Here is a 12,196-nt window from a genome sequence, read left to right on the forward strand (position 1 = left end):
TCAATCACATACTGTATTAATTCCGGACATCATCGGGTTGCAGCACATCAAAAATAAATGTTGACAAATAATTTAAATACAGTGAAAAAATTATAGAAAATCATAAAAATGGATAGTACAATAACAAAGCCTTAAGATGTTGGCGCATATTATACTTGGGTATACTTGTTTTCCCTCCATCCCGTATGCTTTGGTACTGTAAGAACACACACAATTCTGGTAATCACGCATTGTATCTTGTCACGAAAGCCTCTCCAGGAAGTTCCCCCGTCACTTGTCTTGCGGCTTTTGTTCTCTGAATATTTCCTTTGCACTTAGCGTTGCCACCAATTATAAAACAAACAATATGCAACTTGACAGCGGATGCGTCTGTACTAATGTCTGTACAAGTACAAAAATATATATATATATCAGAGTCATCGGGGTTTTGCAATGAACGCCAACCAAACAAAAATAACCTCTAAAAAAAAATCTATTTTGCAAGAAAAAAGTAGCTACTAATAAAAGCCAAGACAATCAGCGTATTTTTGTAATAGTAATGGTTTAGTTTATTTCGAAAATACACTGAAGTTTCGCAATACAACATGTATGTAAAGAATTAGGAAGGAGCCGAGTTTATTTAATTCTACCCTTTCTCCGGTTTCACAGCAATTACTAATATTTTTTCACTTCCGGTGTTCGATATATACCTGTTTGCCATTTTTTAAGAATAAAAGAAAGGCATAAAGACATGTAGAGTGGTAGAGTTAATAGTTTCTAGCTCTTCCAGTAAAAGAAGTAATACAGAAACATGACTTGAGTGTAAATGATTTATACATAACTAATATTTGTGCTTAAATTAAACAACAAAGGATTTGTTGTATTCGTTTCTCCAATATTTAACAAACAAATGGCTGAGAGTGGAGAGACGTTGTGCGACGTTGCTCTTCTGCTTGTCATAATTATGTCAACTACAGGTTGAAGTGGTTGAACCAGGACGCTACCTAAGGCGGAACTAGGAAGAACAAAATGAAAAAAAATGCTCCAAATTCTTTGTGACGAAAAGTGTTTCCACTGAGGCGCCTATAAAAAGCCAAGAGCATAACAACTAAACGGATTCTTCGGCCAGAATTGACAACACATTGGAGCTTCTTTAATCCAGGTTCTCTCCAACATGTATACGCATTTTTTGGTTCATCCTGTTTTATTATTTATTATTATTCGTCGTGGAAATATAATGTGTTTTTCCCCCTTTCCAGAAATGTTTCGGGGTGTGTGCCTGCTGCTTGCGGCGCTTTGGCTGCAGTGGCAAGTGAACGCACGTAAGTGTATATAACGTGAACAAATGCCATTGTGTATATTTTACAATACTCTCATGTTTATCTATACTTTCTAAAGGCAATGTATGCTTTGCTCCGCATTGAGTGTCTTCGATGCATTGCAGGCGCAAAATGCTTTTTTTAATGTATCGTTTGCTTTCAGAACATCTGAGCAGGGAGGAAATTGAAAAAGCTGTTAACGCTGCCATCACTAAGGTGGACTCTGCATATGAGTACTCAAGACAAGAGTGAGTTTATCCTTTTTTTCAGAAGGCAGAAAATGTTAACCTTTTATTAACAAATGAAAGGCGTATGTTAGCGACACCTCCAGTCTACTGAGGGTTAATAACTGATGGATGTAACAATATGCTTATTTTCTTCACTTGAATTGCATCTTCTGAAAAGCGTCGCCAATATAGTTTTTATAGAATACGTCCTTAAAAAGGACAGTCAATCAGCTTGTTTTTTGTAGAGCACCAAATAGCAATAACACTGTATTCAAGGTGCTGTATACTGGGGAAACTGGACAACTAAAAACACAAAACAAGCAGCAGGACAATAAAAAAGACCAATAAAATAAATAAAAACAACAGTCAATAAAAACACTTTCATTCTGTAAAATCAATGTTTCATGCAAGGCCAAAAGGAATAAATGCGTTTTGAGATGGCTTTTAACAAAAGACAGTGAAGATGCTTTTTAGGTATTGTTCAAAACATTTTGTTAAATTAAAGGTACTATTCCTCCTTGTCTACAAATTAAACTTTTTTTTCACCCAAAAAATATAACACCACCACCATCAGCTAGCATATGTTACCAATAGCGGTTTCAGAGAACAGATTGTCCGCCACAAAAAAACCTATATAGCAGTTACGGGTTAAACCGAATGAGATTTAGTTGTTTCACCCGAAAAGGAGGAATGGCGTTAATGGCTGTCAATCACTTACAGCACTCCGTCTCAGGAAATGTTTTCAGGTCAAAACTGCAAATTATTAGTATCTGCCGATTTCCATAAAAAGACTCATGATCGGCATATGCCGATAAATGCCTTTCAAAGCCGATCACAAAAAATGATCGCCGTGCGGCAGCGACATGACAATTCATGTCACGACAACGCAAACATGAATGCGCATGTGTGCTGTGTCATGTAGGGTTCCCAACACCCATATTGAGCCGACAAGGAGCGCACTTTGTGCCATATTGCCGCGAGAATCAAACATAACAAATTTTACCCTCATCTGATGTTTGTTACAGCCAAAGTGCAGCCATCCATGTTCTTATGTTTTTCGATGTTTCTTGTCTTTTCCTCTTTTTTAACAAGCTCATTGGTTAGTGGTACATCGTTTCGCTAAGACTAGCTAGTAACAAACTGTATGTTCTCCCATTGTATGTGTCAAATATTTTTACTTCTGTAAGTATAAAACTGTAAAAACTAAGTATTTGTTAAATAAATGTTTGACTGTTGTAGTACTGCGTTTTGGTTGGCGCTTAATCACGTCACCTATTTGTGTGTGTGTGAGTGTTTCGTGGGGTGTGACTTGCTCTGAGCGAGGGCAAGACACATGAAGTTTGAATGCTAGCACTCCCATTGCAGTACCTTGCCAAGGCAGAAAGCACCTTTAATGCATCTCTGACTGATGTAGCTCTTGAAGTTGGTGTCATTAGTTTGTCCATGTATGCATTTATAGGTATTCTAAGCTACACTGGTGCATTCAGACTAGTATCATAAATGATGATGATGACATGCCTCTGCAGGTGCCTTGAACGTGTCAAACGGAACGCAGCGAGGCCCCAGGATGTGTTACGCTTGCTCAAGCAGCCTATGGGAATCTCTCGTGAGATAGCCCGATCTGCTGATTACATGAGCAATGCACTGGATATCATCAAAAGATCTGCGGAAAGACGTCAGAGACGTTCTATCAACGCCACAGGTAGCACCGCGTTTTAATATTAGGAGAACCTCAAAAATACAATTAGTCACTGGCACTTTGCATGTGTTGCCAGACCTGCTGTCTGAGGAGGATTTAGAGTTCATATCAGAACTGACAGGCTGCTCACCACGACAACGCATCCCCTCTTGCAGGACAACACCCAACCTTGATGTCTTTCGCACTGCAAGCAGTGTCTGCAACAACAGGTAACACAGAAATGATTCTGTCTTCCTGACTGTTCCCCTTCCTATATAGCTGCATTTAGTAGCTTTTACTTAACTGGCTAATTCCACTTGCTTGAAGGTATAATCCCCGATGGGGAGCCTCTAACATACCATTTGCACGCTGGCTGCCTTCTGAGTACCAAGATGGAATCTCTGAGCCTCGAGGGTGGGACCCTATCAAAATTAACGGCTTCCTTCTTCCTTTGGTATGATCATTCCATTTAGCTTGGACTGAAGTCATCTACGTATTTGAAGTTTTTGGTTAAATAGTTTCCTCCATCATATCGAAGGTCAGAGAGGTGTCTAACAGCGTTCTGAAAACACCCATCAATGATGTGGTGAGCGACCAAGTATTCACTCACCTCTTGACCATCTTTGGACAGTGGATGGACCACGACCTGACGTTCACACCTCATTCTCCAGTCATTCGTTCATTCAGTAATGGCATTGACTGCGACGAGAGCTGCGAGCGCACTGAACCTTGCTTCCCCATCGAGGTTGGTGTCTCTGTCATGCCATCGATGTCACATGTCACGCCCCCAAGAAGAGAGAATGTCAACACATCCACACAACCCGCCGCACACAGTCTCACTGCAACTTGTCCTCTGAACAGATTCCCAAGAATGGCCCACGCTTTGGCTCCCAAGAATGCATCCCTTTCTTTCGCTCGACAGCCACATGTGGATCTGGACCCACAGGTTCCATCTTTGGCGAAGCCACTGTGCGGCAACAGTTGAACACCCTCACATCTTATATTGATGCGGGTCAGGTGTATGGGTCAGATGATGTCAAAGCTCAGTCCCTTCGCAACCTCAACACAGATGAGGGCTTGTTGAGGGTCAATACAGAGTTCACTGACGGCGGTCGAGAACTGCTGCCCTTCACCACTATGGGAGCCAACTTGTGTGCAACCCGAGCTCGGATCACCAATGACCCTGACGCCCAGGAAGTGCTTTGCTTTTTTGCAGGTGAGTGGCAGGGTGTGGGTGTATGGATTCCAATGTTATTCTTCTGACTTCATTTTAACTTTGAAGGTGATGAACGCTCCAATGAGAACATTGCTCTGACCTCTATTCACACACTGTTCTTGCGTGAGCACAACCGGCTGGCTCGGGCCCTGCGCAAACTAAATCCAAAGTGGGATGGAGAGAGAATCTACCAAGAAACACGCAAGATCGTTGGAGCATATCTTCAGGTTAGAGATGGGCTCAGCTGCATGGACAGTTATCGTGGTCAAAATCCTTGTTTGATGAACATTTTATGTTGTCTTCCAGGTCATCACTTTCCGAGACTTCTTGCCCCCCATTGTTGGTCCAGAAATCATATCCAAGAAGCTGTCCACCTACCCTGGCTATAATGACACTGTGGATGCCACCATCTCCAATGCATTCGGAGCAGCTGCCTTCCGATTTGGCCACTCGATGGTTCAACCCTTCATATTCCGCCTCGATGGGAGCTACAAGGATCACCCGTTGTACCCCTCTCCGTTGCTGCACACAGCCTTGAACACACCATGGAGGGTTGTCTTTGAAGGTAGGACCATATCTGTAGCTGTTTGACCGTGCTTTTGCATAACACATTTCACTCATTTCAGGTGGCATAGACCCCATCGTGAGGGGGCTTGTGGGTCGACAGGCTAAGTTGAATGTTCAGGATGCCATCATTACGGATGAACTGAGAGACTTGTTGTTTAGATTCTCTTTTGAGATGGCACTTGATCTGGCCTCTCTCAACATGCAGCGTGGACGAGACCACGGAATCCCAGGTATCCATTTAGTGTTCCTGCACACAGTACATTACCTCCACAGTGTCGCTCATGTATATACCCTTTGTCAGGATACAATCGATGGCGCAAGTTCTGTGGTCTGTCACAGCCACAAAATGAGAAGGAGCTGGCCTCTGTGCTGCAAAACGATGAACTGGCTCGGAGGTTGATAGAACTTTACGGCACGCCTGATAACATTGATCTATGGCTTGGAGGAATTGCAGAACGTCTTGTGAACGGAGGAAGAGTTGGACCTCTGTTTGCTTGCCTGATAGGCACTCAGTTCAGCAAGATTCGGGAGGGAGATCGGTAAAGAGATGATGATGGCAAATGAATGGATTTAAGCTGCTCTCTCCTACAAACTCGGTGACAATATACAATGTTCTTTCCAGACTTTGGTGGGAGAACAAAGGGGTATTCACGAAGGCCCAGAGAGCCTCTTTGGCAGGAACATCATTTTCCCGCATCATCTGTGACAACACCGGCATCTCTGAAGTTCCAGACCAACCCTTCCTGTTTCGGCCACGAGGCTATGGTTACACCAAATGCAGTGACATCCCTCCGTTTGACCTGACTCCGTGGCAGGAGCCTCGTGAGTCCCACCACTGAAATCTCATGATATATTTCACAAAATTAGCTTTGTGTTTTAGAATGACTGACTTTCCTATTTTTCACTGTATGTGTTGTAGCACATGAACCTACAGGCCCCACCAAGTACCCACCAGGTAAATCTAAAGTTACTTTGGGAGTTCTGAAATCTTTCCAAACATCAGCTAATACTAGTAGATTGTGCCAGCCCTTTTCTATTTTGGAATACTAATTCCCCACATTTCATTTATAATCCCATAAAATATATAATTACCCCCAATTACCCACCAGGTAAATCCAAAGTTACTCTGGGACTTCAGAATTATTTGAAAATAGTCGTTTGCAAAAGTTTGAGCACCTCTGACAATTTCCATCATTTTCATTAATACAATATTAGATGTTTGGAGATGCTATTACATTTTGATACACAGTATCACATCACTGCTGGACAAAGTGTTACTTCAGGAGTGAAATTAGGTTTATTGGATTAACACAGGATGTGCAATATGCATCAAAACAAAATGTGCAGAAATTTGGGCACCCCTGTCGTTTTGTCATTTTGAATACCTCTATCTACCGTGGAGGTATAGAGGTATTCAAATCAACAAAATGACAGGGGTGCCCAAACTTTTGCATAAGACTGTAACTGTTAATAGATGGTGCCAACGCTTTTCTATTTTGGAATACTTTACGAATTCCCCACAATTAATTTATACGCTATACTGTAGACTATGTACCTATACCCAAGTACCCCTCCCGGTAAATCCAAAGTTTTTGGGGGGAATTCTGAAATATTTGAAAATATTTGTAAATAGATGGTGCCAATACTTTTCTATTTTGGAATACTGTACTAATTCCCGACATTTACTGTAATTTATAGAAGGTAGGCTATGTATCTACCCTCAAGTACCCACCTGCTTATAGATTATGCCAATACTTTTCTATTTTGGAATAATAATTTCCCATATGACTTGAAAATGTCCATAGGTATGAATGTGAGTGTGAATGGTTGTTTGTCTATATGTGCCCTGCACTTGGCTGGCGACCAATCCAGGGTGTACCCCGCCTCCCCCAAAGTCAGCTGTGATAGGCTACAGCATACCCCTGCGACCCTAGTGAGGTTGTGTGGCATAGAAAATGGATGGATGTATGGACTTTCTCATGTATAATCTTACGGCCTACAGGCTATGTACCTACCATCACTATGTACCCGCCAGGAAATCTGAGGTTTTTGGGGAGTTCTGAAATCTTTGAAACTATCTGCTAATAGATTGTGCCAATACTTCTTTATTTTGGAATTCTAATTTCCCGTATATAATTTATGTACCATAGGCTATGTACCTCCCACCACTCCGTACCCACCAGGTAAAGTTATTCGGGGAGTTCTGAAATCGTTGAAAATATCTGCTTATAGATTGTGCCAATACTTCTTTATTTTGGAATACTAATTTCCAACATATAATTTATGTACCATAGGCTATGTACCTCCCACCACTCCGTACCCACCAGGTAAAGTTATTCGGGGAGTTCTGAAATCTTTAAAACTATCTGCTAATTCATTGTGCCAATACTTCTTTATTTTGGAATTCTAATTTCCCGTATATAATTTATGTGCCATAGGCTATGTACCTCCCACCACTCCGTACCCACCAGGTAAAGTTATTTGAGGAGTTCTGATATCTTTGAAAGTATCTGCTAATAGATTGTGCCAATACTTCTTTATTTTGGAATACTAATTTCCCATATATAATTTATGTGCCATAGGCTATGTACCTCCCACCACTCCGTACCCACCAGGTAAAGTTATTTGGGGAGTTCTGAAATCGTTGAAAATATCTCCTTATAGATTGTGCCAATACTTCTTTATTTTGGAATACTAATTTCCAACATAATTGTGCCATAGGCTATCTACCTAACACCACGTACCCAGCACGTAAGTGTATATGTGGCCATATCTGTCTATAAGAAAATAGGCTATGGTAGAAATGTATGCTTTGTGATGGCTGATTTCCAGCATATAATTTCTGAAATATTTGTATAAAAGATTGTGCCAATACTTTAGCATGTTGGGCTGACTAATAAGCAAGCATCCTTGGTTCTAGAAACAACCCCCTTTATCACCAAATACCCCCCGGGATCCAACGGATCCAAAGGAACCCCTGGACCAAAAGGTGAATGCAACACTTCTTGTAATTATTCATATTGACAGCACATCTCCATAACATCACAGTAGTAAAGTTCTGATGTTCAAAGGTCTGATGTTATTTATATTTTTTGGTTTTCAGAACCAGCAGGCCCCCCTGGATCCTATCATGAGAATGTGGCCTTCTCCGTGCGACTGGGCAACAACTACCCTAGTCCTGGTGTTCCTATCCCCTTCTACGACGTCATCTACAATGGACAGAACAGCTATAACACCAACACAGGCAAATTTACATGCCCATATTCCGGCGTGTATGAATTCCAATTCTACTGTACAATCTATGAGCACGCTGCCAGCGTAGATCTGTTGCGCAATGGAGTGTTGATTGTGCATTCCTACACTACCAAGCAAGATGGTTACATCTCAGCCAGTGGAGGCACGTACATCAAGCTAGATGTAGGAGATGAGGTTTGGCTGGTGGCTAACTACGGTGGCAATGGTCTGACCAGAGACAGCTACTTCTCGGGGCGTCTGGTCTTTACTGAGAAATAAGCCATGATTATTCTATGTGCCAAAAAGGCAGTATTTTGCCAAGAAAGCACTTGAAGATCCCAAATTAACCTCACATTTGGCATTTGTATGATTTATAGACTTTTCATTGAGCAGTAAGGTTGGGCGTGCATGCAAATAAATCAAATAATGAACTTGTCATTGGATATCCTCTTGAGTGCACATGACTGCACACAGAACACATACTCTGGTGTAACCCTTGACCCCAGCCACATACCGTATTGCGTCATCAAGCGGATTCATCCTGCAATATCCAGTTCAATCCCAAATATTTTTTCCTGTTTTTTTAGTCAGCACTGTACAGAAGGTGTATTACTTTCCTGTCAATGATCATTGTCTTTACATCAGAAGAACACTGTTCATTTTTGTTCGTATTTTGATCTTTGAACCTCCTGGGTTGATTTCATCTCTGCCACAAGTCACAGCCTGTGAGACGCGTTCTTCAATAGACCAGTAGATGGCGCTGATATACAACGGAACTTGAAGTAGGTTGTGGCCCTCCACCTGTGGAATGAATTAAACCTAGTACGGCATGTCTTTTCTTTCACAGCATGATGATAAAGTGTCTTTTTTACGTTCACACTTTTATTCCATTGCGTCCCCAACAATCACGTGCTATTATAAAAATGAATGCATTTTCAACATTTAATACACAAACTGATCTGCATTTTCTCAAAGAATAATAAAGAAAAACAACAAAACAGCAGTGTTATAGACGACAGTATAACGTATTTATTGAAGCCACATTTACTGTATCTTGTAAAACACTTTGCATTGATTCAATGACAGAACTTTAGGTTGACTCCCATTCTTAAAAATAGCAGTGTTTTGCTCCATTTTAAAGAATTATTGAAGTGGAACTTAAGGAAAATATCACAGGATCAGGATCACCAGAAAGCAGGGTGTCCAAAGAGTGGCCCAGGGACCATTTGCACACTGCGGCTTTTTAAAAATGTTTGTTTACAGTAACTCATTTGTAATGATTGCAGTTGCTCCACATACAATGTTGTACTGTATAATGCATAAAAGTACATTCAGTGATCTACAGTGGATCCCTATTCATCATTGTGCCACAAATTTATTAGAGAGCACAGTTTGGACACAAGGAAATTCAAAGTGCTTTTCAACTTCATAAAATTACAAGAAGGCAAATAAAATGATTCCATAAAACATTTTAAAAAATCATAATTAAATTAATAGCAAAGTCTGCAGACAAAATAATTTCAGTCATCATATGCACAGCTAAATAGAACCGTTTTGAGCCTGAATGTGAACATTGTCAAAGTCAGGCCTGTCTGGCATCTTCTGGCCAGAAGCCAAAAAACCCCACCTTGTTCACCCTAAGTTGGTAATCATTTATAAATATGTGATAATAGAGGTAAAATCCACAGCATATATGTACCACTGTTCAGACAGCCCACAATTTTTAAATGTTTGTCTTAATGCTTCACTTGGTTTGGCGGGACTTGAACGCACCATAGTTGCTGTGAGGCGCAAAAGTGAAAGTTATCTACACTGGAGCCTTGATTAATGTCATTAATCCGTTCCAGAACGTCCGACTCAAACCAAAACAGACTCTAACCGAAGCAAAATTTCCCCCAGAAAATAATGTAAACCTAATTAATCTGTTCCAAACACCCAAGAATGTTAACACAAAAGATTTTATAGACAATAATTTGAGTTTTCCATGCAGAAAATGATGCAAAAACAATTATAAATGACAAATGAATGGACAAATGAACAACTGAACATTTAACATTACTTTTAACCCCCCCGCACATCTCAAAGAGTAACTTTGAGATGTGCAAAGGGATAATAATATAATTTTAATATATTCAAGTAATTGTGTGTGTGATTAATAAACCGGGACATTATCTGCATTTATACAAAGCAGCAGTATTTACAGGATTTACATTCAAGTGATTTTTATTTTTTTGGGTCAATACTGACGTGTTCAAGTGTTGATCAGAGTGACGTCCTGGGGGAATAAACTGTCCCTGTGCCTTGAAGTTTTGGAGTACAGTGCTCTGTAGCGCCTACCTGAGGGGAGGAGTTTGAACAGTTTGTGTCCGGGGTATGAGGGGTCTGCAGTGATGTTTCCTGCCCGCTTCCTGGTCTGGGACCGATACAGGTCACATATGAAGGGAAGGTTGGCTCCCATTATTTTTTCTGCAGATTTGATGGTCCTTTGTGGTCTGTTCCTGTCAAGTTACGGTAGGTTGCAGATCCAAACCAGACAGTGATGGAAGTGCACAGAACAGACCGAACAACTGCAGTGTAGAACTGGATCCTGGGGCAGATTGAACTTCCTGAGTTGTCGTAAGATGGACAACCTCTGCTCGGCCTTTTTACGTACAGTGTCTATGTGGGAGGACCACTTCAGGTCCCGAGAGATTGTGGTTCCCAGAAAACGGAAGGTGTCCACATCAGACACTGTGCTGTTGAGGATTGTGACGGGGGGGAGTGCAGGGGGATTTCTCCTGCAGCCCACTGTCATCTCCATGGTCTTGAGCGTGTTCAGCTCCAGATGGTTCTGACCACACCAAAGGATCACTTGGTCCACCTCTCATCTGTATGCAGACTCCTCGCCATCCCGGATGAGACTGATGACTGTTGTGTCGTCTGCAAACTTCAGGTGTTTCACAGAAGGGTCCCCTGAGATGCAGTCATTAGTGTAGAGGGAGAGAACACAGTGGAGTGGAGAACACACCCTTGGGGGGCGCCAGTGCTGGTGGTCCGGGTGCTGGACGTGATGCCCCCCAGACTCACCTGCAATATATCAAATGAAATATATCAAACTAAATATCAGTGTTCTAGAAACAATAAACATGCACCTTGCTTTTTTATATAGAAAATGGAAAAAAAACAACCGCTGGTGCAGTGACATCGCGGAAGTGCGCCGGTGAGGTGGTGACGTGTGCTATGTTTGACTTGGAACACTACAATATGTACGTTTGAATGCTTATGTGCTGTTATTGGAACCAGAAAAGAGTGTTAAGGATGTAAAATGAGACAGGCAGAAACACTGACTGTCACCCTCGATGTGCTGCCAGGTTGATAAACTGTTACACGGGAACCGGAGTAGTATGCATTGCAGCCAGTTTACATACATTTACATACCTCTGAAATGATGACGGTCTTCTTTTTAAGTCGTAAAATTCAGAGGTCTTCCACTTTTGTTTCGGTACGACCCATCACCTTCATCTTTTGCGCGATCCAAGTGTTTGTTACGTCGTGTATCTCTCTACAACTCTGATATAAACAACCTAAAATGGCGCTTGCGGCCCACAGCGCATTACATGATCACATTTGAGTATCGCAAGATTTTGTCTTGGCCCAGTGATCCAAGATGCTGGCGTAAACAAACCAGAAGGAATATTTTGGACGCTAAACAAGCAGGCGAAAGCCAGACAGGGCAAAATTTTAGCAAAAAGTGTGGTTGTTAACCGAAAAACGCGTTAACCGAGGTACCACTGTACTGCTCCCCACATAGTTGTGGTTCAGCATTCACATGTTACATGCGAAACAGTACTAGCATTTAAAAGGCGAGTAATTGTGCTGCATGCTTTGAATGGGGAAAAAAGAGGGCCATCTAGTGGACAAATCTAAACGTAAGAAAATGATGTCCAGTTGTCCAAAATTGAAATCTTGACATCAATGATTGTATTAGATTATGTTA

At 41.5% G+C, this 12,196-nt stretch overlaps 1 protein-coding gene across 11 annotated transcripts; it reads left to right on the top strand.

Moving 5' to 3' along the window:
- The first annotated feature begins 1,035 nt into the window (after positions 1-1,035).
- On the top strand, positions 1,036-9,095 carry LOC129179686 (eosinophil peroxidase-like). Of its 11 annotated transcripts, none has more exons than XM_054773238.1 (21): positions 1,036-1,141; positions 1,239-1,301; positions 1,462-1,546; positions 3,052-3,227; positions 3,301-3,433; positions 3,531-3,657; positions 3,742-3,948; positions 4,065-4,419; positions 4,486-4,646; positions 4,726-4,984; positions 5,046-5,216; positions 5,288-5,525; positions 5,609-5,808; positions 5,906-5,941; positions 7,137-7,169; positions 7,281-7,313; positions 7,425-7,457; positions 7,569-7,601; positions 7,708-7,737; positions 7,907-7,975; positions 8,090-9,095. In XM_054773238.1, exons 2-21 carry the CDS (start codon positions 1,241-1,243, stop codon positions 8,497-8,499), a joined length of 2,850 nt encoding a protein of 949 aa, XP_054629213.1. In that variant the 5' UTR covers positions 1,036-1,141; positions 1,239-1,240; the 3' UTR covers positions 8,500-9,095. The 11 variants fall into 11 exon arrangements, with proteins under 11 accessions (XP_054629213.1, XP_054629216.1, XP_054629219.1 ...); XM_054773239.1 differs by having other exon boundaries at positions 1,072-1,155; XM_054773241.1 differs by lacking the exon at positions 7,708-7,737.
- The last annotated feature ends 3,101 nt before the right edge of the window (positions 9,096-12,196 follow it).

Source organism: Dunckerocampus dactyliophorus, chromosome 4, assembly GCF_027744805.1.
Source record: "Dunckerocampus dactyliophorus isolate RoL2022-P2 chromosome 4, RoL_Ddac_1.1, whole genome shotgun sequence".
Taxonomy (NCBI): domain Eukaryota; kingdom Metazoa; phylum Chordata; class Actinopteri; order Syngnathiformes; family Syngnathidae; genus Dunckerocampus; species Dunckerocampus dactyliophorus.

Bases quoted from the DNA above. Each gene is read 5' to 3' on its own strand.
- LOC129179686 (XM_054773238.1), top strand. From the start codon at position 1,241: ATGTTTCGGGGTGTGTGCCTGCTGCTTGCGGCGCTTTGGCTGCAGTGG. The intron at 4,985-5,045 runs GTAGGACCATAT...CACTCATTTCAG, and splicing joins ATGGAGGGTTGTCTTTGAAG to GTGGCATAGACCCCATCGTG. The intron at 5,526-5,608 runs GTAAAGAGATGA...TGTTCTTTCCAG, and splicing joins AAGATTCGGGAGGGAGATCG to ACTTTGGTGGGAGAACAAAG.